Source organism: Wasmannia auropunctata, unplaced genomic scaffold (assembly GCF_000956235.1).
Source record: "Wasmannia auropunctata unplaced genomic scaffold, wasmannia.A_1.0 LD336095.1, whole genome shotgun sequence".
NCBI classification, from domain to species: Eukaryota; Metazoa; Arthropoda; class Insecta; order Hymenoptera; family Formicidae; genus Wasmannia; species Wasmannia auropunctata.
Window position 1 is genome coordinate 3,324,990 of NW_012026795.1, and position 26,935 is coordinate 3,351,924.

At 42.2% G+C, this 26,935-nt stretch overlaps 2 protein-coding genes, 1 long non-coding RNA gene and 2 other non-coding genes across 7 annotated transcripts in view; 2 read left to right on the forward strand and 3 right to left on the reverse strand.

Annotated features, from left to right (window-relative positions):
- The window catches only part of LOC105462811, a 91,075-nt gene that overhangs the window by 21,470 nt on the left and 42,670 nt on the right, over window positions 1-26,935 (reverse strand). Inside the window, exon 4 of the mRNA XM_011709661.1 lies at window positions 9,353-9,505. Coding sequence (XP_011707963.1) covers window positions 9,398-9,505 — 108 coding nt within the window. The 3' untranslated portion in view covers window positions 9,353-9,397. The remainder of the gene's footprint in view (window positions 1-9,352; window positions 9,506-26,935) is intronic.
- On the reverse strand, window positions 4,371-4,442 carry Trnam-cau. Its single transcript has one exon. It is a non-coding gene; the product is annotated as a tRNA-Met (tRNA).
- Window positions 4,676-4,747, forward strand: Trnam-cau. Its single transcript has one exon. It is a non-coding gene; the product is annotated as a tRNA-Met (tRNA).
- The window catches only part of LOC105462738 (calponin homology domain-containing protein DDB_G0272472-like), a 55,227-nt gene continuing 39,144 nt past the window's right edge, over window positions 10,853-26,935 (forward strand). For all 3 annotated transcript variants that reach the window (XM_011709566.1, XM_011709568.1, XM_011709567.1), the window contains exon 1: window positions 10,853-11,290. The gene's annotated coding sequence lies outside the window, so the exon portion shown is untranslated. The remainder of the gene's footprint in view (window positions 11,291-26,935) is intronic.
- On the reverse strand, window positions 14,654-16,095 carry LOC105462737. Its single transcript, XR_976109.1, has 2 exons — window positions 15,847-16,095; window positions 14,654-15,222 (listed from the first exon to the last, which is right to left on the reverse strand). It is a non-coding gene; the product is annotated as an uncharacterized LOC105462737 (long non-coding RNA).

Consider the following 26,935-nt stretch of genomic DNA (forward strand, 5'->3'; position numbering starts at 1 on the left):
GGTCCTACGCTGCGAAGTTATAATTTTATTAGCCAAACGCCTGGCATCGCGAAGAAGAAGGTACAAAATATACCTGTTCGCCTGAAGACACACGTGTATACTTTGCTATTAAAAAAAACGTTCGATTTGCCAGCGCGATCGAAATCGCTCATCTATCCGTCTATAGTCGTCGAGCACTTATTGTCAGTGTGTCGCACTAACGGTACAGATAACAGATGAAGGGATATCGCGCGATAAGTATATCAAAAGTAATAGCTCATGCATATGAATTTAAGTTGCATCAACATCGAGATTAAATTAAGATGACAGAACGACGTGGTTCATTAAATATCACTGTCAAGCGATGCTACAAGCGATTAAATGTTAAATGTTATTTAAAAATCCGTGTGTGCTACGCATAACGATCTTAGGTAAGGCAAATGTACATTTATCAACGGGGGTCTGAAGAAGAATTAAAAACGGGCGGGGACGGATGCCGCGCAACGAAGCGGAAACGAGGTGCGCGGTTCAGAGATTTGAGGGAGAGTCAGCAGGTGCGTGTGGGCGAATATGTCAAACGTCGAAAAGCGTTAGAGAATTTCGTCCGCGAGCTTGACGTTGCGTGTCGGCTACGAGCCTCCGGAGATCCGAGAGGCTTCGTAATCTTCGGTGCGCCGAGCTCGCGCGCTCGCGTGGATCCGTTCCAAAGTAAAGCTGACCAGCATTCATCACGTTTGGATTATTCGCCCGGCATTTCGTCTCTCGCCTCGTCTCCTTGCTAAATTTATGTGCCGGCGATCATTATGCCCGCTGCCCACTCTATCGGCTAATTCTCTGTCGGGCTTGCGCGCACCCGTCCCGGCAACGCAAAGGACTCGCGATCAATGCAATGTTGTTGCTGATATTGTCAACATTATTTAAAAATTTTCCTTTATCATCGTGGCATAGTAATACCAATTTTTTTTAAATATTTACAATTTCGTATGTTATATTTGTTTTTATTATAATTGTGTATAACGTCTTTTATCTTATCGATTAATAATTGATATGCATATAAGTAACTAGTAAGTAATATCCGTAACATGAGCTCGTAGACTCCACCGAGAAATATTTTTCACTATAGGGAACCACATATGCTAACCGCTATTAAAATATGTCTCTAACGGTTCGATATCGTAATCAGGATCCGCTCTTCCGCATGCATAAAATAAATTCCGATTGAGCTGTAGAAAATAGATCATCGCGAACGAACGGCGTTGGTTACCGTAGGCAACCTTGGCACAGGAGGAACCCGGAGATTGCGGTGCATCTTCGATTACCAACCTCGAATGATTGTTTATTCATCTCTTTTGCCGCATATTAATCTTCACGTGCAAGAAGTGTCTACAGTTAACGCTTTATTTCATTTAATTTACTAGATTTAACATTAAATTACCACTTAAATTAATAACTAAGCAGCTAAATCGAAAGTTAAACACTAATTATTATTAATTATATTACTCATTTCACTTCCGACCTTTAAGAAGTGTTGTCATGATCGTTATAGCAATAATTTAATGAGCAAATCAAATCGAACGTTTGATAACGTATCACGCGACGCTAAAACTTGATTCCGCTTTCCTGCACGCAATTTCAAGCGGCTGTAAAGGTAAATATCACGTGCGAAAAACATCTTACTTGCCACCTTTACGTAATCATCCGTGCAGACGATTATGGCACGCATCTATGCCTTGCTTGGTTAAACCGAAATGCCGTATATGTTTGACTGTATCGATCAAAGTTATACGGCAAGCTTTGAAGAAACAAAAAATACGCTACGTTCTTATGTAACTCTGAGAAAAGTTTACATAACGGTCGCCACAAGTTGGCGACACGTCACGATACCGCGACAGGAAATTAGTTTTAGTTCGTACCGCCTTCACGTGTGAGATAATCTCTCGCGGCTCCGCTCCACTCGACTTTAAACTCTTACGTCAGCCTAGCCTGCTGTTGTCTTATCGATATAGAGACCGCATTTTGCACTTTACGCATTGATAAGCATACGCGGAACAACAGATCAGATAAAGATCTTGTAAAAGTACTAATTCATACGTCACACGTCTAAACTGACTAAACACTACTATCTGAGATTCTAAATACCTGCATTTATCTCATTTAAAGATAGTATATCTATTTGGACTAAGAATCAGATAAAACGTTTAACGCGCTAAACACAGGAACACAGAACGAAATATAAACTATTATAAATATTAAAATATAAAAATATTTGTTGAATTTATATGCGCCGAGATCTTGAATGTAAATTCTTCTGCATAATCTTGTTTTCAATCTGAGATTGCAGAAAAAAAAATCCGAAAAATTACCCAAAAAATCACGTAAGAAGACGGCAATTGACAAAACTTGATCGCACGATAAACGTGCCGGAAAGATCGTGCAACGACGAAAATTGCCGATATGTCGGCCCCGTGGAATGTTAATAAGCCTGTGAGTAGCCTTCTTGACAATACAATGTCCTCGACCGCACATTCCGGATGTATCGTAAGTCGCCGTTACTAACCGCGAAACACGTGCGGGTGTAGCTTTCAGCAAACGACCCGAGTAAATAGCGGGTGATTGTCGGTACAGAACATACACATAGTGCACATCAAAAGTCGTCTACTTTCTACTTTGTTACTGATATGTCTACTTTGTTACAAATTCCTTAAGAAATTTAAGATCACCACCTGTGAAGAGAGAAAATTCAAACAAGTGCCTGTCTCTTTAACAATCCTTTTAATTTTCTTTATAAAATATATTAAATGCTTTAAAGTAAAATCACAAAACAAGATTTAAATATAAGAAATAAAATTTTGTTGTTTATTTTTGTCCCCGAAACTTTACGAAAAGCACTTCACATGTAAAAATATTATTATGGTGCCTTTAATATGAGAATAAACGACATTTTTGTGTTAATTTGACTCGTGTATACCTGTAGACGAGAAAGAGTATGGAACATTTGTAATGCACTTAATATAACGGCAAATTCCTAGACAGCAGGCTCGATAAAAGATAAATATTTAGTCACGACAACAGTCTTGCGTGTTTTTCTCAATATGCATTTATTCATGAATTATACAGATCTAATTTTGCTTGTGTTTTTATAATTAATATAAAAATTAATATAAAATTTTATATTGTATAAAATGTATGAATAATATTCTGCTAAATATAAATTTCGTGAGTTTGATTTTCATAATAATAAAAAAAAGAATTTAAAAAAAACGAAACAAGAATTTAAAAATTCTTTTAAAATTAAAAAAAAAACAAAGTTGAAAGCTTTAGAACTCACAGTTTAAAATACTCATCTTGGGATAGAAAAAAAAAACAAGTGCAAATAAAGTACGACGGGAACAGCGTACTCCGCAAAGTAAACGTCTGGAAAGAATTTCCATTCTTTCGAACGGCCTTCAGACATTCCTTTAAACATTTTTCAGTCAATCTTTTGCAGTCAATGTTTGGGTTACAAGTATTTCCGACAATTCTTGTAAATAGCACGATGTGTAATTCGGGCGTCAGAATTATTGATACATTTCAACGAAGCGTTAAATATCAAAGCGGCGTATAATTTACCGATTTCTTTTGGCATTCGAGATGATAGCCAGTATATTAATAAGTGAGAGTCTAACTTAGCATCTCATGGGATGAAAGACAACCACCCGCTAAACCGCCCTTGTTTCATTTCAAATGTCGCCGGTAAAGAAGCGTGATATCTTCAGTCGTCTTGCCACCCGAATGACTTCAAAGTCGCGGAATCGGGAGCGTAAATCCGCATGTATGATTCTGTAAGGTTAGTCTCGACATCGTCGCCGATTTGTGCACGCATGTTTCTCTAATATTAGAAAATGTCCCTCTACAACATGTCACAAAAATGATTTAACTAATCTTTAATTCTGAGATATGTACATAGATTGCACCATTAATACGTACGCGCCTGTATAAAGCAGAAGTACGAGTGAAATTTTATAATAAAATATTATTATAATTCTAATTAATTAAATATACGAATGTGAAGTTTCGAAGTGTAATAAATATTATAATAAAAGAAGGATAAATTTAATTGTTAAGATCTCATACATAATATAAAAATTTTTAATATTATTATAAGGGCTTTAATTTAATTTAAATAATATTAATATTTTTGTATTAAATTTTTATAATTATGATACTGTAACATATAAAATAATACTTTAGATTATTGATAATTTCTATGGAATTATAATTATATAAGACTCAGAATTAAAGAGATAAAATAATTGCTGGAATTGCTTTTTTTAATAATGAATTATTTTTTTTTAATAGTGCGTTGAATTTCTCGGTAAATATTTATCTAACGGAAAGAAAAAAAAAACACTTAGCAGAGCGTGGTTTCGATCCACGGACCTCTGGGTTATGGGCCCAGCACGCTTCCACTGCGCCACTCTGCTTGACTGTAGGAAGTTTTCTAAAGAGTGGCTTAATAGTAAGTATTTGTAAAAAATCTATTGAAAAATAAAATAGAAAAAAATTAATTTTTAACAGCTTAATTGTGAATATCGTTGTTGCATTAAATGTTGCAATTATTTAAAAAAAATTGAATTTCTTTCGCTAAACGAATAAGCTAGTAACTAGTTAAAACTACCCTTCTGTTTATTCACCCTTTGCAGAACACCACTCGACAAGCAGAGTGGCGCAGTGGAAGCGTGCTGGGCCCATAACCCAGAGGTCCGTGGATCGAAACCACGCTCTGCTAGAGTGCAATTTTTTTTATTTTAAATATATATAAAGACGTTTGTGGGAGAAATTTCAAAATTCTAAGATACGAAGAATGTAACTCAATGATTTATACAAGACTAGATTAAAAAGATTTTGATTGATATCAAGATTTTGATTGACATCAAGATTTTGACTGTCACATGTTAATCAAACATACATAGAATTTTTTGAACTAACAAAGCTTTTTATGATATTCAGAGTTTACATATCGCCTCAAAGGTTACATAAAAAAATTTTTTTAATTAAGTTTTTCTGCAGACTTTTGATAATTAACAAGATAATGTTCATTTATTTACGACAATAATTTAAAAAGCACTTTTTTTTTTAAATTGCGTCACTTTTCAAGCAAGGGTGATACATATGTTTACTCGACATGTAGATGTTTCACGACGCGCATTATCATAGTGCGCTGAGCGATAGCTATGTCCTAAAGTCCCGTAACCCCGTTAGCGATCGTTCCACGCGTGTACACGCGTGTGCGCGACATCGAAGCGCGAACGGCCGAGGATGCCATTCTTTCATCATTGTCGCTCTGAGAAGGAGCCGAGACGACGAGAGAGTTCAGGAGTTCACCGGAGTTCACAGACATAAATTCGGTGGGTGTCGTGCCCGCCGCGCGGAGCACGATCGCGGTACCATCCTTCTCTCTTTCTTTAAACATGCCAATGTTGGTTAACTGTAAACTTTATTTTTACTGAATCCTCGCTTCTTTCCTAGAACTAGAATTAGCGGTAGGCGAGGGAGCAGGTTACAATTAAAGTTAACCAACATTGATGCAACCGGCAGTTGGGGCGCGCTCACGTAACTCTGGCATTTTCTGCTTACTTCGAGATTACCATCCAGTAAACGAATTTCTTGGCTTATACTTTCTCCCGTTAATTATCGATTAGCCAGCTGCAATCTGGTTAAGTAATGGTAAATTAATTTTTCACTTGGCTACCGACACTTGGATGACATTTTCCTGCACTTTATTCACGCGGGATCGTCCGATTTTATTAGTAAATCTGATTGCGCGACGTTCTCGATGGTATCGATGCCCTTATATGCATATGTACGGGGCTGTTTTTTTTTTTTGCTGGTATGCGAACGCGACACGGTGTTGTCGCCCAACAGCGCAATGTCGCATAAATCATACGTAAATAGAAATGAAAAGAGACGAAATAGAGAGAAAGCGAATGGCCGGCGTCACGCGAGCGAACGCGTGCAATCATCACCGTAACAATAGCGCCTTGGCTTACAAGGCGCGTGAGTTCACGGCACTCGCTCGTCGCATCTAGTTTTCTAAGGCGGATTATCAACGCGATTGAATGCGCGTACGAGCGACAGTAAGGTTCGTAAAGGTACGCTTTTACGTGCACGAGCGAAGCAGCGGATGAACGAACGAACATATGTATGCATACATGTTCGCGCGTGTCCGTGGCGAGGAAAGATTCGCGCGCGAGGAACTTCCTTCGTCAATAATCTATTCACCCACGCATTATTCAAGGACTCGTCGATTACGTCTGATTCGAATATTGAATCAAGACGTAGCATGTAAGTGTTGGATAGGAATACTTAGGTGAATAACAATGATGGCATTATAGAATAACGTATCTATCGTTATTCGTTACTATGACATTTCACTGTTACTTAATTATGATCAAATATTTCTACATTGTTGCACCAATTTTTTTTGCAAAATACTTGGTGTTACAGCAATGAAGGAAAATTAAGAAATTCATATTAGATTAATCTATATAATTTTCAAATCGAAAATATAACATGTTATAGGAGAATATAAGACGTCATCTAATTGATACTTTAAGTCTACGGGCTTTGGAATCCGCGATTTGCATTGGAAGTATAGCGATAGGCTGTTGTAAAGTCGGTCGAAGCTTAAAGTGTGCATCGAGTGCCGAGATCGGCGCTGCGCGCGATCGGAGCGTACCCGCTTCGCGGGTACAAATAAACATCTCGAGCGATCCAGGTGTGCTTCCCTTTTAAGATCTCTGGGATCTGAAACTAGCTCCTACACACACGCCAACCACCGTGGCATGCGGTTGCCGCTACCACATCGTAGTTAGCGCTAACCGTGAAGCCTGTACTTATACACGGAGAGAATTTTTTTTTAATTTACCCTACAAAACATGTTAATTATGAGACAATATAGTATTTAGGCAAATTTTACTGTGCACTACAATAAGATTTCGCAGTAAAATTTATTGTAGTGCACAGTAAAATTTACCTAAATACTATATTTTCTCACAATTAACATGATTTTCAGGGTAAATTTTAAAAGAAAATTCTCTCCGTGTACCTTTGTAAATTTTTAATCATTCGCCACGCGCGAAAGGCGTAATTATTTTCTTAAAAAAAAAAATCTTATTAAATTCATTTCAGAAGAAATTACATCAATTGAAATACACGCGCATGAAAATATTGCAGGAAATACATCATAATAAATTATAGTCAATCTCATAAAACAGAATTTTAAACTTAATGAAAGACCTAATGAATGTGTATAAATTTTAAAAAATTCATTAAATGTAAAATTTTTGTATAAGTTGTTTTGTGTTTTTTATAATATCTCCAATTTGAAAATTATAGATCAATGTTATATGAATTTCCTTTCATTACTATAATATCCCAAATATTTTGCAAAAAAATTAAAACATAGTTTAGTAAAAGTATCATGTCTTCTCTAAACGCCATATACGATAAATTATGAAAAAATATAAAGTGCTCTATAAAATTTGAAATTTTTGCTCTATGCAATCTCACAAATCTCATAAACAGATCTGTGCTATAGATCACTGCTTTAGATCGCTGAAATGTTGAACAGGTACTTTTCTCGGCGCGATAATCAGTTATTAGAAAGTATTTTTCATTACGAAGGTGTTCTGTGTAAGAAACATTTCGACGGCTATCCGATACAATCTCTCTGCGCAGAGATCACTGTTGTAGATCGCTGCGAAATGCCGAATAGGCTCATAAAGCGTAACAAAGTAAGGCGGCTGCGGCCGCGCGCCGGCCGGTGACTCCCCCGATGCAGTTCCTGGTGACGTCTGACTAAGCGTTCTATTTCGATTCGCGCTCTCTCGGAGGCCGCGTGACTAATCCACCGGCGCGCATACATCAACGCAGGTGGAACTCATCCGAGAATGTCGCGTTTCGAGATTTGGATTAGTAGGCGAGGCAGCGCGTATACGAGGCGTTATTACGGCATTGTGTGCTCGTAAACGCCCGTGCACGATCGTTACTCCGTACAATACCTCGTTTTTGCGCAATTTAAACCTCCAACTGGAGATCTCTCTCGCTCTCTTTCTCTTACGCTGTGATCGATGCGATGCGTGACGCGGTAAATGTTTCGCGAGACGCATAAAGATCGCGAGGTCGGTAAAACGGCGTCATGCGTCGAGCGAGATAGGTACTTTTCGGCACTTTCCACGTCGCCGTCGAGTTACATCACGGGTTTTTTTAGTGAAAAGCGGTAAGGTCATCCGCTCCGCCATGACTGTTAACTTCGTGAATAAGCAGATTCCGCGGGGCCGCTTGCCGCGAGAAGCGGGGAATGTGTTTACAGTATCGCTTTCGTCGGACAAAACGCGACGGGAATAGGAATAAGCGATCGCCACGGAAGTTGAGAGATCACTTTCTTCGACCTCTTCCCTCTTCCCGTCCGATCTAGCGAAACTTTCCGTCGGGTGGTCCGGCAAACGTCGCGGATTCGTCGCGTAAAACGCGAAACCGGTAGAAAGTTACAGTTTCGAAAACACGGCGCGCACACATCATGAATGGCTATACGCGAATCGCTATGCGGACGGCGTACACCGCCGTAGACTGGCACTCGTTACAGCCTCTATTTTTTCCGAAATCAAAATGCGAGATGCGACGAGCGCAGGTGCTTGGAATGCCAAATATATTCGACACGTATCGAACCGCGAACGAGACCTGCGACGGGTCGGCAAACGTAATTCAATAAAGAGAAACGTGGAGACGAATATGATTATAGGAGGACGAAAATAAATTCTATTTCTTCATCGTGATTTTAAACATATAATATTGCGGCATTTTTTAATTCCATCATTTCATTTCAGCGAATAATAATTTAAATATTGTTGATCTCTTATACCTTGGTTTAATTAATTCATAAATATTACTTTTTAAATTCATCAATACATAATTCTTATTGTCTCTATACCCTTATATCATCAAGAGAAATAATATAGTCCAACACATTTTCATTTATTCATTATCGTACTATTAATACGTCAGAATATTTCTTCATTGCACGAAAAATTTTTTTGATTGTAATGATAAAGTATTCTTTAACTAAATTCTCAGGTCAAAGAATTATATTTCGAAATAATGAATGTAAAGAAAAAATCACCGTTATCAGCACAGAAAATAGTAAATATTATATGACTAAATATATATACGTGTATGAAACGACAACAAAAATTTATTACTTGAGATTCGGTATTTCATATCATAGATTTCTTCTATCATCTGCACTCTTTCATAATTGAAGAGTTAAATCGCCGACGTTCGGATTCTCTCGCTTAAATATCCCAGTATTTTCGAAAAACATGCAAGAGCCTACCTCAATTACTCGACCGAATTCCTTCGATCCCCTCGCGTTTTCCGTTCATCCAAACACGGCGAAACAAGCCTCGCCCTCGGCGTTTCTCATTTCCAGTCCGGCGAAGGAAGGGAGAGACGCACGTGTCGCACGTCTAGGGAAGGACGAGGAGATCTGAAACAAAGGATCCAGATGGTGGAGAGTGAACGGATGCGAGGAGAACGCGGCGACCATCTTCCTGGTCGTAATTTAAAGCGCGAGCCGCGCATAGCCCGGGACATGAGTAAGATTTCGGCGATCGTGCTGTCCGTAAACACGACGTATATCGCCCTGGAATTCCTTATTTTTAATCGTAGAAACGTTCCGCGAATTGAATTACGGGAAAAGCAGAATACTGTCCAAGTAAAACAAGTCACGCGGCAACGTCAAAATAATTTATTCGTTAAAAATAAATCGTGAAATATCGGAACGATATTCATAATAATCATTTAATAACTTTTAATAATTCTCTTGGAGCCATTTTGACTTTCATAGATAATTTTTTATTCTGCTTGGATAATAATCTAAATAAATTATAAATATTTTGGGCATCGAAGAATCAAATAATTCGCAATTAAATTTAACGAATATCACTCATGTTATTTTTATAAGACCATCTTTAATATTATACTATATATTGATCGAAAAAGAGAAACGATGTAACTGTTGCCACGCATTTACTCCGTCTTCCATTTTAATAAATTCCAGCGGCGCAGAGCCGTATCGGTATCGCAAAGTCAGGATATGGATATGGCTGCTACATTTTTTTATACATATATAGCACTGTCGCGCGGCGACGGATGATGGATACGCGTTTATCAGCCGATTCAGATCTTACATGGGACTCTCGAGCGTAACACAAGATTATCCTCGCTCCACGTCCCTTGTTCCGCTCTCGCGTACCTATATACACGTCGTACTTACATGCATAAACGAAGGTATCATACCGTATATTTTCGCGCGGGCTACCGTGCGCCCAGGATGGCTTCAACAAAGAACCTTGCGAAATCGCGTGCGCCGACTGGGTGGGCGCGATTGGCGATTGACGCCGGCGACTCGCCGCGCTGCTCGCCGTCCGCGTCGCGGCGGCAACAACAATGTGACCCGTGGTCGTTCAGCCTCATTTAAGCGAGGAACAGAAAGTGACGAATTGTTACGGAGTTAACGAGATAGGTCGAGGATGAGGAGGTATGTAACGGCCGTAATAAGAACGGGAAGCCGCCGCGGGAAGCCTCACCCTCCTTCTCCCTCTCTCCTTTCCTCTCCCGCTCCTTATATCCACCGCGTTCGGCCTCGACCCGCACAAAAGTTCGTCGAGGTTGTCGCGTACGAGGCACGCCGAAGACGGCCGGAGCGGTCCGAGCGGCGGACTACGCTCACCCGCCGGCCGTAATCGCGCGAGCAGTCACGAGCCGAGCCGAGCGGCGGCGTAAACGGCCGAAGCCGCGGCTGCGGACCAAACAATTCTACCCGATCAGTTCCTCACGGTAAACCGGCTCGGTCGGTTCTCTCGATTCGTTTCTCCGCGTTCCTGTCTCTCTCTGTCTTTCTTTCTCTGTTTCTCTCTCTCTCCCTCTTGCTCTCTCACTCCTCCGCGCTCGCGTTTACGGAGAGGCGTTCTTGATCTCTCGCGCGCCTCGGATTCCGCGACCAACACACAACGCCCAGCGGCAGTGATACCCCGGTTCCATCGGCGCGGCGAGAAGATCGTGCGCTCGTCGTCGTTTTCCGCGCTTCTTGCACGCCGCCGGATTCAAGTGCGATCGATAAGGTGGTTTTGACAAGCGCACGGACCATCCGGGTGAACCATCCAGCCGCCCGCCATAGCTCCTCCTTTGCGTCTCCGCAGTGAGGATCGTTTTTGGATCGTCCGTTCTGTGTGGATATTTACTCGACGCAGGGAAACGTCTCTCTCGCAAGGTGAGTGAGATTATCCCGTGAATAGTCAGGTCGCACGCGACGGATCTGCGAAAATCGCACGCGAGAGTTTAGAAAGGCGTACCGCCGTGCGGCGGTCGGGCGAGCGAGCGTGTCTGCGTTCCGGGAAGAGATCGTAAACGCGAGAGATCGTGTATAAGTATACGCACTTCTCGTCTCTCGGCTGCTACCGTGCTGCGCCCTCCGCGCGTCGCCACGTCTGACCCAAATCCACTCTTAATTCGACGTCGCATCGTCGAATCCCGGTTAGCGCACGATCGGTCAACGAGAAATAATGCAATTACCACGGCGCCGAAGGGTGTCTGGCGCCGCGGGCGTTCGGCGACAGAAGCGCAGACGATGCCGTAAACATCCGTCTTATCCTCGCCTCGCCCTTTCTCGGGATTCTTTTTTTTTGTATCGCGTAGTTTTCTAAAAAAAACTTGCGAAAAAGCTAATCATAGGAATGTCGACAAGTTTTACGCGCGAATTAATTGAACGATTGATTATATCGCGACGTGACGTCTTAGGGGCGGTATTCGTAGTCCGATCTTGTATTTAAAATCGTCTGAACTGAATCGTTTGATTCTGGACAATCTTAAGATTCCAGTCAGCCAATAAAATGACCGTAAATCGTCCCGAGATCATACTTGAGATAATCTTGAATTTATATTCAAGATTATCTTCAAGATCTTGTGATTGGACTATGAATAAATATACCGGCCATATACTGATAGTTTTCTGCTTGCATATATATTCGAAGAGATACGGGCGTGATGGATTCGATAAAATTACGATTGACTCGCAAACAAAACTGTCCTTATTATTCGACGGGCTGTAAGAATATTTTTACGTGCGCATAGAAATTACGAAGCGAGACGCTCGGATTTTCGGCCTCCGGGATACAACGGAATCGCTCTCGCGTTGCGACAACACGCGGCCCAGTTGCACCAACAGTCCAAGTTGAGCAAGCCCGGGCTCACCGATTCGCAATCCTTTTGATTATTACCCGCCTGGATGCGAAATTGTTCCGCGAAGAGAAAGAGAAAATTTGCCGGGGCGCGCGAAGTCACCACGCTAAGTAAACACGTTGACACACGAGCGAGACACACGGGACATTTAAATATCCGGCTTGCGCACACTTACGAGCGTCTTTGTTGACTCTCGACACCGTGGGTCACCTGGTCCGAGACGGTCCCGCGCGGTACACGAGATAACCCGGCGCAGATGTTAATACGTGGCTTAATAATTAACGATGCAGATTGGACGGATGGTCTCCTCGCGCGCGCCTTTGGTTGCGTGCGATGTCGCGCGAACGTGTTTCCATTAGCACAACCGGCGCTCAAGTGTTTCGCGTGTGTTATTTTGGCGTGTTACATAATAGACTCCATTAAACCGGAGTTGATTTATAACGGCGCGGTTTGCGAAATAATTCCGGCAAACCGCGACACGCGAGCTTGCCGATATTTCCATCGCGATGTTTCTCATCGGGAAAAACGTCGTTTCATCCGCGCGGAGCGTCCATATATAGCATAATTAAATATAATCAGAATGACAGATCTTTTTTTTTTTTAGAACGTATAAGCATCGAATAACAAACATTCGAAAAATATCGTAAGATCGTAATCTTTAAATTTTTTAAGATTTATTTTAGACGGCTTTTAAACTCTTCGCTTAATTAAACTGCGTTAATTCGATTCGATTAAAATTTTGCGCACAATACGGATATGTATATTATTCCATAAATAAGGAAGATTATATATTTTTTGTAATAATTATTCGTGTTTCGTATATCTTTATTTTGTTTCAAGAATTTCGCGTTTTCATTTGAATATTATGCATCATTTTCCCGGTGCAATGATAGAAAGAAATAGCCCGAGGACACTTCAGGTTATTTAAACAACCTGTCTATCTTATAGAGATAAATATCTTGGCGTGCCTATCGTCACAGGTTTAATATTTACGTGACGACTAATACCATGCGGTCCGTTCTCTGCGGTCTCACTCCGAAAAAATGTGTATATTACGACATCTCATTTATGACACGAGCGCCGATGACTCGTTCGGTTTCCGTATTAGCAGAATGGAATTCCTCGAATTGTCCTCCCTCGAAATTCGTCGAGAGAATGATTTCGACCGCAGATTCCTCCTCGCAGTTCTAACTGCGCGTTTGTGCGCGCGCGGAGTTTATCGATCGACCGGTGAAAGTGACGCTTCTTAGTATTTGATACAAATTTAGAAAGCCGGCGAGGCCATCCGCCGTCTCAATGCAAATGGTACTTCCTCGCTTTAAAATTTAGGGCTTTGTAAAAATACGTGAAAGTCTCTCTTTCTGCGCAGATATATCGAAGAATATTAGGAGTTGTACGACACCTATAAAATTCACGGACGAAGCTCGTTCGCTTTCCTCGAGTTTTTAACATGGCGTTCTAAGCATTCAATTACACATTAGAGTGTATATAATATAGCATTAGTACCGCACACAAGTGCACGCGCGTTACATATATACAATGTATATAATTTCTACAAAACTTGCTCCATTCTGACGATGATCCCGTATAGCTGCGTCGTTAAGAACGAAACGCGGGTTTTTTATCCAGCACCGTAATCGACGCGATTTGCTCTACATGCGGAACACAGGTGGAGGAAACGCGTCGCTTCCCGTTCTTTATACCTCTCGGCACCGGAAATCCCAAACAATCGTAAATGCGCGAGAGCAGGTAAAGAGAGAGACAGGAGAGGAGGATGACCGCCACGCGGTAGAAATCGATGATTCGCTTTAGCCGCTTATTTGTCCGCTTTATGGATAGTCACGGAGGAAGTCGGCTGTCGCGCTTTCACGACCATTGTACTTTCGTCGGCATCGGTAATCCGTCGAAGTCTCCTTAACGCCTCCATCTAATATTATTCGAGTAGACCCCGCAGGGTCGGTCGGGAGGGGGTCGGAGGAGGTGGAGGTCGATGCACGAGAATGACCGTGCCAGGGACGTTCACAAAATATATATTGAAAAGGCGATTAATTAAACGCGCGGCAGTACCTATACGTAGACTGACTCGTCGGTTCCTGTCGACGGCAAAAGCGCTAATAGACTTAATGCACTTGGCAATTATTTCTTCTTACCGCAGCCTCGAGCAGCGCGCGGCCGTGTATCCGCAACGATACGGTCACATTGTAGTAAACGAATCGGTCCTTGTGCGCTCGAACGTAAATAACGATTCGCTTTTTCGTATCTTGCTATGCGGATTCGAATTTAACGTGTTTAACCCTGCATTCTGTTTGTGTCTATTTGAAGAAAAAATGTAGTTTATTTTCTTAATTAATATGTATTTTATTTAAAAACTCTTCTCTGATATTTCACGATTTTGTTTCTGATGAAAATTTTTTATATTTTATTTTCTAAAACTTGTTTATCATATTGACCCAAATGATACGATCGTATCGCATAGTGAATTTGAATAGAATAGCAGAATTAAGGAGCGTGCTCTCTTGTGAACGAAAGTCTCATTCGTGCACTTTATAAATTAACGAAGAGTTAATGGGTGCTGATGATCGAAGGCTGGATAAAAGAGCGCAACCAGGCAATCGGAAATCGAAATATCTAAATATAGATCACCCGAGTATGTCGATCGGCTGGGCATATCAAATTATACGTCATTATAATTACTCGTTCGCATTTGCATTCGCCATTTTCTCCCAGTTTAGAAAACCGGTTCATCGTCGCCGAAGTATGCGGCACCAGGCGAGCGACGAGAGACGCGAGCTCGCGCGCATTCGCGTCTACTTTCTTGTTATCGCCGATTTAAGCCATTCTCGACGACGCGACACGACAGCGAGCGATGGACGCCGCGAAAGATGATGAAGGAGGTACGCATCACGACTAACTTTCTCTGCGCGTCGGCGGTACGCCATCCAAGTAGATTTCCATTCAGCACACCTGTGCGTATTGTTTTAATTCCTGAATAATGACGCGAATCCAGGCCCTGCGATTACAACGGAATTTCGTAATCTTCGAAGCTCTCTTTCCTCGCGAACTCGTTTAAATATCACGGCCAAACGAGCATGATTACGCACGAAAGAATTTTGTCTAAAAATAAAATAAAATAAATATTGAACTCTCGAAAATGTCAAGGTGTAATTTTATTAGTGAATTTTATTTTGTTCGGAAAATTATAAAAATGTGCGATTATATATATTGATGCATACACACACTTTGAATTCTTTATTGTAACGAGATAATATCATTGGCGATTTTGCGATCTCTATATCCAATTAATCTCTGCTAGCTTGATTTTAGTCGTTTATTCTGTTTGTTTTTATTTGGCAGCCTTAATAGACCGATATAACGCAAAAAACTTATATAGCCAGTAATGAAATTATTCTTGATTTGATGGGACATAATTTAGGTAATAAATTAAACGTTAAGGTCGCCTTGTCCTTCCTTCTTTTTCTAATTGTTGAGTAGGTATATCCGTTAGAGCAAGTAATATACGACTAATCCGTAGGCATAAATTATTCTAATGTCCTTATACTGTGTAACGGAAATTTGAATGAAAATTACGTTCGTTCTGGCAACGCGTGATTTACAGAATTTCACTCTTTCTTGCCGTCAACGTATCATTACTCCGCGAGTTTTCTTCCGCGCGCAGGGTCACGCAATTCTAATCATCACAATGATAAATCGTTGGATCTTTGGCAGAACGAAAGGGTGAAATCTCCGAGCTCTACATCGCACACGTCCATCTTCATCGGAGAAACCGGTGTACGATCGTTTGTTTGTCTCCGTTAAGAGACGGCTCTTGTTTTTTTGAAGGTTAATTCCAGGCGAGACAAATATCGCGATTAGGACACTTCACACGAAGTCGCGCATGAAAGTTATTTTTGAGGTAACACGCGCGGACAATGGGCCGAGATAAACTTGGGAATCCTCCACCAGAGTGAACTCTACGCGATGCGCCTCCGCGCACGTTGCTTAAGAGCTTTCCCCTCGTTTTTGTGAAAATGACCCCCTTCTCACAGGTGACTATTCACTCTCCTGCGAGGAAATTCTCAATGAGATAAAAGAAACGTTCACACGCAGTCTGCCCCCCCCCCCTCTCTCTCTCTCTCTCTCTCGCATCATTTTCTCTCCCTTTCTGACCTCTATAACATGGGATCTTGATTCCACATTATACGTCGACGATTATTTCAGAATAGAATAGCTATTGAGATTCAACATTTTAATTCTAATAACTTTTAAATCTTATTTATATACTTATACAATAATTGTATAATTACATTATACTTGAATTGCAGCAAAGAAATAAAATGTCCATTAATTTTCACTTTTCACTCGTTCGCGTATCCATGACGTATAATTTTTTCCGCATCGAACATGGAGAAACCTTTGCGCCTTCGGCATATTGTTCAACAGGAAAGATGATACTTGCGTGGGTGTAGACACACGGCTAAATCCGTTGTTCGTATCGGCTGTATACCAGTTTAATGCGCTGTACACAGGTAAAAAACAGGAATAGACAAATATTCAGAAATTTAATTCATGCCATAAAAATATCCTGTTCAAACATGCGACATATTCTCAATCATTGTCAGGCGAAGCCTAGTAGACCCTGTATTTGATTACAAAATAGAATCTGGAGAGACCTGGTATGAAAGAATATAACTTTAAAAACGTTTTGGGAAATTCTGATAGGATATCTCACGTCACATTTTTGTTTTGTAACGTGCAGGGGATTATCTTACGTCAAACAGCAGCTACTCTTATAACAAAACAGCTGTCTAAAGATACATAGAACCTTTCAGTCGTCTTTCGCGCTCGTGTGTGTACACATGTAGAAATTAATAGATACGTACGGATATCGCATTTTTAAGATAACGAGAATAATTCGCTTCGATCCAGCGACGCCAAAATATAGGCGCGCGTGTAACTGTCATCGAAAATTACGTATTACATTGCATTTGCCGTGATATATTGTCACAGGCGGTTTAAACAAGCGATTATCCGCGAAGTCGTTGGTTGCTTTGCTCGAACGTACGCACGCAAGCCACAGTTATTAGTACGTCTCGTATCTACGTCCCCGGTCACGTACGATGTTGATAAAAGCGTGCCGAGTAGGTGCGACACCTGTTACGCGTAGATACGATAATTATAGTCATCGGCCTGTCGTCTGTTATTACGCACGTAGGAATCCGGGTACTTCGAGAATGTAGCGAGAGAGCCGCGCCGAACGACAGCTGCGAGCGTGTCTCCTCCGTTTTATTGACCGCGAGAATCTCCTAAAGTAACATCCACACTTTCCACTCGCTATTGCACAGCCGCTTCCAACTATTAACCCTTGAACGGTCAAGAGGGAAGAAGTCTTTCGACTCGAATTAATATTAATCATAATTTTATTATCTCCCGGATATTTCTTAGATTCTGTCTCTAAAAGAGACCTGCAGAGATATTTATGACATCTCTCGGGAAAAAATGTGGCTTTTCAGGAAAAATGGTCTTGCGGGATCGCCACACGGTAATGGCAATAATTAGCCGTTCTTAGCAATTTTCATCGCTAATATTATCCGTAAATTCGCAAAAATGCTATACTATTAATATAACAGCATCGTCTTCTAGCTATTTATACAGCGCACGCTGCGTGCGAATTGTGCCTTGTCAGTTTAGAATAGCGGTTCTCAAACTGGTTCGTACAGTCATGAGACTCTACCAGTGACGGAACAAAAAGAGCACGTTACTGACCGGAATAAATCATGGCAGAAAATGAAGGCTTACTCTCCAAACCGCGTACAGCTGTCAGGAAAAACACATGCGGTCATGCGCGCGTGTGCGTACAATTTATGCGTGGGGGCTCTCTGCGCAAGATCTTGCTGACCGCGTGGAAAGAGCTCCGCGATTAACCAAGCAGTCTAAAAGGATCGCTGCTTTGAAGAGAGAGATAGCAAGGTGAAACGGTGAAATATCCCGGCGGCGGAGTATATATCGTACAGGGATTTCTCCACTGTTCGTTTACGCTTTTAATAAATTTACGGGCTCGCTTGAAAAATTAATCGCGAGATGGTAGCCGGGGGAGCACTTCGGTGAGACGGAGAGGATAACTTTTCAGCGGAATGCAGCACGCGGGCTGCTCGTCCCCGATAATACGTGTCCCCGCAATCACGCGACATACGCTCGATTTGCCAGAGAGAGAGAGAGAGAGAGAGAGAGAGAGAGAGAGAGACTCCTTCTATTTTGCCCCTACACCAACTAAGTATCTCCGTGCATAAATCAAACCGCGCGCAGCCGCAGTATCGCCGGCGTGGCACGGGTAGATTGAACCACATTCCGGCGTACGTCGCGATGCACTTTAACGTGGACCCGACGGTAACCTTTGCCTCGCTGAAAAAAAAAAATACCGGCGCGAGTGGTGACGACGCGGGAGAGAGAGGGGTGGGAGAGCGGGAGAGAGTGCGACGGAATACTTGGACGGCTAGGCCGTAATTTAAATTTAATCTACCGGCGATTAAAGTCTCATTAGGCGATCGGATCAACGATTGGGTACTCGCCAACTGCTCGCTCAATTTAAACGCGTAATGCTTCGCCACCGTACGCAATCTACGGATCGCGTTTCTACTGTGCCAGGGAGGGGTGAGCAGTCGATTCTTATTAAAATACCGACGGATCCTTTGCGGAATCCTGCTTCGTTAGATCGCTGGACCTATACTGTTTCCACAGAGAAGGTTCTCTTAATATATAACATTACATTTACATACATGATTATGCATATAAACGTGGATAATATAACGATTAGAAAGATTATTAAGTCATATTTACATAAAAGCATTTTTTCGTTTATAAAAAGAGTATGTCGTAAAATTTTTTAAAAAATATAATAAAATGTGTAAAGACATTTATGAGGTAGCAATGCGGATGGAACAATTACTCGTATTACTTTGGCAAAATTATTATTTACCAGAGTCTTCCTGAGATATTGTTAGCGCAGTCGCATCCTTTTCACGAGGCGTTCATTAGATCTCGCGGTTAACAATAGAACGTAAGCCGTTAAACATTGTGTTGCTTGGAGCAAACAGCCGTGCAGGTTTCACGGTAACTCTTGAATCTTTAGAAGTTAGGCAGGGTCGCACAATACAATCCACGGAAGATTAAATCTTTTGGCAGCTGACAGTAGGCTTTGTGCTTATTTCCGACCGACCTGCTTTAGCTCGTCGAACGCATCGTCTCGCGTCTCTCGCGCGCGGTCTCCCGAGGCGTATTTTCGCTCGTTCGTTTCGAGGTCCTGAGATGTTCGAGTCTATGAGAGCCCTTTCTGCCCATTCAAAACGTGTTTTTGTGAAAATAGCACAGCATCCGAAAAGTGTACGTCGTGTGCGCGAATGATGCAGAAGGAAAACCACAAATTTTCTTACTGATCAACATTACTAATCACATGTATTTCTCTTCTTGGAAGTGCGGTAGACGTATTTTTACTTTAAATTTTATTTGCTTAAAAATAATATAAAAATATATGTAAATTAAACGTTTAGTTTATAACACTTTTCGAGTGTCGACAAATTGCTTCGACCAAATAATATAATTACTTCAGAATAAATGAATAATTTTAATATTTTTTTTTTAACAGAAATAGAAGTTAATATATTCGAAAAACCTGCTATTGTAATAATAATTGGACTAATGTTAAGAAAACTTTCGCTCTATTTTTTTTTTGAAAGCTGTACTTTCTAGACTTGTTTTCTTTCTTCTCTCTCTTTCTCCTTGAAGCGTAATTGCGTACTTCTTACATCTTAAGTGCAGTAAAGTGCTGTAAGCAGAGGCGCGGTAAGCAGAACTGATCTTTTTACAAGTTGCGATAAGTGTGTGCCAAATCTGAATAATGTACCTCCGAGAGGCCCGGATCGCCGAGCGCCGATCATTATTACAAGGGAGAAGACGGGAGCGCGGTGGAGTAGCCGCGCACAAAAATGCGCCTGTTTAAAATTAATACTATCCGCAGACCGATAAATCCTCCCGATGCTTCGCGGAAACGCACGGAAAACGTTGAAAATGAGCCAGTAACCGAGCAAACGAGGACAGCTGAAACGAGCGATGCGGAACACGATGCACCTATCGCGTAAGCGTAGTCCTCGCGCGTAACAATTATCGGCGGATAGCCGCGTACGTAAAACTCGCGGACTCGGTTACGCTCGCGGCTAAGGACGGCAAAGGCGTGTGCTCTCTCGACTTACTCCGCCGACTCCGCTTTCTTCCGTTTCGATGTTCTCATTAACTTAATGGGCGTACGGCAGGAATACCCATTACACTTCTAAACCGCAAAATTAGATCCGTGACTTTATGGGTGATGTCCACGATTTTTTTTTATGCCTCGCGATACATCTGCCTTTCCACGCAACAGAGACTCCACTCCGGGATTTCAATAATTTTTGTATTTCCTTGAGATACATATATATATATTTCATGAAAGTTTATATTTCCTTCAAAGCTGTGCGTCTCGGATTTGTACTGTTTCTATTTCTCGCGTCTTCTTCCGCAACAGAATTGTGCTAATGCCGACTGGATAACTCGTTCATACACTTGTTCATTTTGCTTAACGTGATCCAATTCAAGTGTGCTCGTACCGTCGTTCTTTGCGCGGCGCATCCGTCCTCCGCGCCGGTCTGTCATTGGCGCGTACCGCGAGGATGTCGTTGACCCCATCCTTAGGATCCTTAAGACGCAAAAACGCACACGCGAGATACCGTTGGCACGAGTCACCGACATAGATGCACCTGTTCCGCGCCGCCGCTAGTGACGATGCAACGCAAGCGGCCGGCGAGCGCGCTCGCTCGCTCGCTCGCTTCTTTGCCTCCGCGTTCCGCGCGAGAGGATTCCGCCGAGAGGAGGTCGCCGATATCGTGACGGTGCCGTTTTAGTCCATCACTCTTCGGCTCGGTGTGAATTACGTGGCCAGCCATGCCGTGTCGTTGCACGAAAAAGAGAGAAAGAGAGAGCGTCATAATTAATAAAAAGAGTCACTTTCCGCGTGAGTTCTCGTCTCCATTTTTACTTTGTTTATATTGCGCACTAATTAGTTGTGTATTGAATTTTTATGCGGCACATCTTAAAATTAAAACGCATGAAAAAATGTTCCGTTGAGTCAAAATTTCCAGTTCAAAATATTATGAATGAATTACTACTAAGAATATATTTTTTGACGAATTTAGGACTTAACTTATTGTTAGTTGTTATGTAAAAAAAACTAAAAATTCTAATTAAATAAATTTCAAGAATATCTTGTTCGTTTAATTGTAGATCAATGTTATTTTATATCCTCGGTTTTTTAAATTTAAGTAGGGCAACAAGTTTGGAATTTATTACAGTTAAATATAAATTAATTTGTTAGAAATGTAACTACGAGAATCAAGAAATGTAACTACGAGATAACAAAATAAAATAGATCTTTAGATTTTTAGGTCTCGCGGACTGATGGGTGACGAAAAAACGATCCCGATCGTGTCATGGCATTGCATCGTCGTGTTTTCGTCGCGGCGCGGTGCGGCATTCCAGCGCGTCCTTCACCTCAGAGAGAGAGGAGTACTCGCGTTTTATTTTCATGCTTTCGGTTGGCGCTCGTGCAATTGCATAACGGTCACGCACATACACGCACAGCCCCCATATGCACGTACGCACGAACGACGCGACACGCATAACGCGAGCGCGAGCGAGCGAGCGAGAGAGAAAGAGAAAGAGAGACGGAGGTACGCGTGCAGGATCGCTGACTTTTCACGTTGCACGTATATACGCGCGTGTATGAATGCCCGGTTACGCCGCATAAAAATGCGTTCGCGCGCGACGCAAAGTTGCCACGGTGCGCAGCGCAATGTGGTAGCTGGTAATTCGCTAAAATATGTACCGCCGTTTCAGATAGGCGAGAGCATTTAGCATCGGCGCGTATACGCCGGACACTTATTCATGCGATTTTACAGCTTTCGGCGCCTGTCGGCGCCGGCCGCACGCTCGCGCGGCCTCGCGCGGGTAACGGTACCTCGTAAAATTATTTTGCAAAGCCAGGTAGCACGGTGGGATATAGTCTCGGACTTAATCTTAATCCGTTGGATCTTATGGTATAATATAGGGCGAGACATATGTTGGAGATCGCGCGAAGCATTCGTTTAAACCACTTGCTCGCCTTTACGCGCGCGTTGCTCCGGCACACTTTTCGTTCCAAAATTAGCTCGTTCGTAGCTGTATGTACGCGTAGCGTTATCGATATTTTTATTCTCGGAAAATTCACAATTTCCTAGTGTGGTAACAAGATAATTATATAATATTTCATAATAACTTAATAATATACAATAATGCGGTAACGCACGCGCGGCGCGCATTAACGCAGTGCATATTATTATAGCAAAAAGAATGACGATGCAAATCCATCATCAGCATTAATTAGCGCGCGTTTCACCGCGGCTCCATACCGAAAGCGCGCCTCGGAAAACACGGAAGTGTTTACGGGGCAAACTTGTCGCGATTACGGCTCGTTTCTTGCAGCGAGCGATGGCGAACGACAGAGCAATTATTCGTACACTCCCCACGGTCGATCCGCGAACGATGGTTCCCATGCGCGCGCGTAATACGCGCGCTCGTTACCGAGGCGGGCATTTCCGCCCGAGCGTTAAGTAAGAAAACGCCCGGTAGACTCGCTCGCTCGCGCGTAAACAGCTGTCGCGCGCGGAATTGTACGCGCTTCGCGTTCGGAAGACGCGGCGCTTCTCAAGTGGATGTGGCCGGTCGATTAACGGATTAATCGCTCGTCTTCGCGCTTTCATCGGCAGCTGACGTGCGCGCCCGATAAATACGACGACCCGTTAAGAACCGCTAACGGGAATGTCGATATTCGCGACGACTGACGGATCGCGATTTCGCATTGCGATTGACAGAATCTCACTCCCCCTTTTCTCCCCCCCCCCTCCTCCTCCCTCCCAACGAATTTCGCTCGGAAGGACATTCATTGTTTCAACAAGTGCTAATTTTCTCTTGCGAATTTTGCGCGTGCGAAGTTAGTACCCCAACATTAAAATTCCATGGTCCTGATAATTATATATCCCATCAAATATTACGACATCTGTTAAGTGTGCCCGTTAATCCTAAGCTAATTTCATAATTATATAGCGTTTCAAGACTAAAAGTGCAACAATTAATTTAATTTTTACACAGTTCTAAATATCGATGGCAGCACGATATTCGACAGAAAGGTGACCTGCTGACAATTTTTAATTCTGGCGATAGTTTTGGCTTGTTCCGATCCAGTTCTACGCGAGTAAAATCGGAAATAAAGAAACTATTATTTTTTTCAAAATTAACAAAATGTGCTTAACTTCACAGACACGCACGAATATTCCTGCATTAATCTTTTTTTTATTAAAATTGTCAGATACAAATAGAGCTTCGAATTTTAACTTTTCAAAGCTTGAAACGTTCAATCTTATTTCTCGATACGGTATACTTGAAATATATATTCGTCAAATGGCACGGGTCAGTCGAACGATTGAAGTTTGCACTGCAACGTTACTGTTAGTTACGGTTGCGCAATAGCGAGTTAGATCCTCCGGAGATGATAAGCGTGTTACATAAGATTTCTAGTTCGATTGTAACGACGTGATTTTTACAGTGGATTCGCGCCTCTAGATTCCCATCGGCGTGGAACTCGAAATTTTCGCAATTCATTTCGCGGCGAAACCGTCAATCGCCGTTATATTTGTTTAATCTAGTTAAACTCCCCTGTATATGTGTTGTTTTACGTGCAATAAATATGCGTGAAAATGTGCGTTTTCTTATCTTTGCACCAAGGAAAGAACCTAGCTCAGTGCAACCGCGAGCTCCGCTTTTTCTCCGCCGAGTCGACGCTGCGTAACGGAAAGTTGGTAACAGTCAGTAGTAATAAAGGAATAACGGAGCATTTCCGCAGTTTAAAACGCGCACGACTCCACGATTCTTCTTAGTATCAGCCTCGATCGAGTTCGAACTCGAGTGTGTAGTGCTCCTAGGTGCATCATTGTTGCGTTGAAAACTTCGTCTGAGAATGCATGCGCGCAATTTCGTTTTGTAATTCATTCGCGGTTGTAATGGATACGCTGGCAGCACGCATCTACACGCTCACGATACTGTATTAATGGAAACGTAGCGTCGAATCGGCAGATTAAAAATATGTTTCGTACAAGCTATTATTACGACACGGAGGATTATGCAACATTAGTAATTATTTCAATATTAATTTTTTTTATAAGCTAAGTATTAGGCAATACTCACTATAAAATCTAACATTCTCATTCTAACAACAATATTATTAATATGTATATAACATAATATTTACAACAATATTAATCAGATAATTTTTATGTATTTTATGTAATCAGCGTTCTGGTTATTTCATGTGTCTTAAAATTTTGTCTTAAAATTGTGAGATCAAAGAATTTAACGGATAATACATTATATAAATAGGTGTAATATGTTCATTAATGGCCACTAATTTTTATTATCTCAATCTCTTACGTTGAAATTCTCACGGCGATTTAATACGTCGGCAACTAAAATTAATCGTCATACATAAACTGTACGCAACTTAGTGTAGTAGAGGGAACGCCGACGAAACGCTTTGCGCTTCCTCTCCCACGCCACACCCGCCTCTTTCAACGCTTACTCGACTTAAGACGCACTTAAGACGCAGCCGGCTTAATTCGAACGCGTCCGTGTTTTACGAGGATGCGTATAGAGCCCGAACGACGCGAGAAATCACAATCCCGTGAGGAATAACAGAATAACTCGGGTGCCGTAGCTTTTCGAAGCGTATGGAAGAAAGAGAGGGAGAAAGAGCAAGACAATGACGAGCGGCGATCCGTCGGTCGCAAAAAAAACGACGATGACGAGGAGAATGCGAGCGTGAGCTTACGTAAAGCAGGCACCTGCCTCATTGTGAGGCGGTTTAGCGCAGTTCGCCATTCTCCTCGTACCCACAAGGGAAACCTCCTTTGCCTACCTTCCTTTGCCCGTTTGCCCCCGCCGCGCCGCGCCATTCCTCTGAACACCTCGCTCCAGATATTCGATACTTATGCATCTCTCCGAGATTGATACCGTGGCGAAATATCGCGGCGGTTGCAACGCCGATCGAGCGATGCATATACAATATACGGACAATCGATTCGGCTAGCAATCATGCTATCATCGTCATCGTCGTGAAAAGTAGAAAGCGGCGCGCGTTCCTCGGCAACCTCCGTCCCTTCAAGGACGCGAAGGATCGCCCGCCGCACCTTCTCGGCATTATTATTATTCAACGGAGCCGGCCGGAAAGGGTCCTTGACAATGGGAGGTAGTCCAGAAAGGGCGAGGGATTGGTCTCGCCTCGACCTTAGGGGTCAGACCTGCCAACGTCCCTTAGGGCTAGCTGCGGTTGAACAAATTCTCTCTTTCCTTTGTGTGTATATATATATATATATATATATCATAGATGAAATTACTTAGAAAAATAGCTGATCCTTAAATCAAATTTATTTAATCTGGATTATTAATACAACTTGGCATTAATTACGTTCTGTGTAGAATTTTGCGCTGTATTCATGATAGTGCACACGGTTGCTTCGCAATCTTTCGATTTTCTAATCATTTCTCTATTTATTTTTTTAGTATATCAATACGCAATGAAAAATATATATTTTTAAAAGAAAGTTAATATATTAAACAATAATTTCTCAAGTTCGTAAATGTAAGTGCAGTAATTAAGAGGATACTATATACATGTATATACTATAATTATATATAATTAAACATGATTGTAAAAAGCAACATCTTTATCCCGGCAAATGTCTAAATATCTTTGCGACATTTAAAGAATGTCGATATTGCGACGATCATAAATAATTCATTGCGCGATGCGAAACGAAATAAAAAAAGACTGCAGTAGATTCGAATCGGCAACGGCAAGAGGAAGAGTTTCGACAGTTCGCGCTACTCAAAATTTCTCTCGCGATCGTTAAGGCCGCGCAATGTCTCGGTATTGCATCGCGCGTGTGTGAATCTTAATCGAGCGAGATCGCTGTCTGAAGGCGGATAATGATACCGCGTTGCTGCCTCGACGGTACGCAATTTCCCGCGTTTGAACAAGCTTTATTACCCGACCGACGCTCGAATGAGCGTCTATCTCTCTCTCTCTTTCTCTCTCGACGGACTCGGGGCATCGCGTCTCTCTTTGATTAAACGAAGAGAAGCGGCTTCGACGTGACGAGAGTGCACGAAGGACGAATACCGTGGGCAACCTTTTTCACCGTGCGCATCGTTCCGCGACCGCGTCCTACGATTGTGTTCGATTCGCGACGGCGTTAATCGAGGGAATCGACGAAGGCACGCCGCAATCGCCGCAGCCCGCAGCCGCAGCTAGTTGTGTCGAGACTGTATATGTATATATAAGTATATATATATATATATGTACGCGCGACGGCGGCGGGCGGGCACCTAGGAAAAACTTTCCCGAAGGCCCAATTCCCACGATCCGCGTCGGCCGGCCTCTTACGCTTACGCCTTCGGCGGCTGGCTGCCGCCGCGCAGCGCGTATAGATCGCTGCAGCTACCTATACGTGCATCCTGTGCACAATGCGCGCAAGGTGCGCGCGGTACGCTCGCTCGCTCCTTTGGA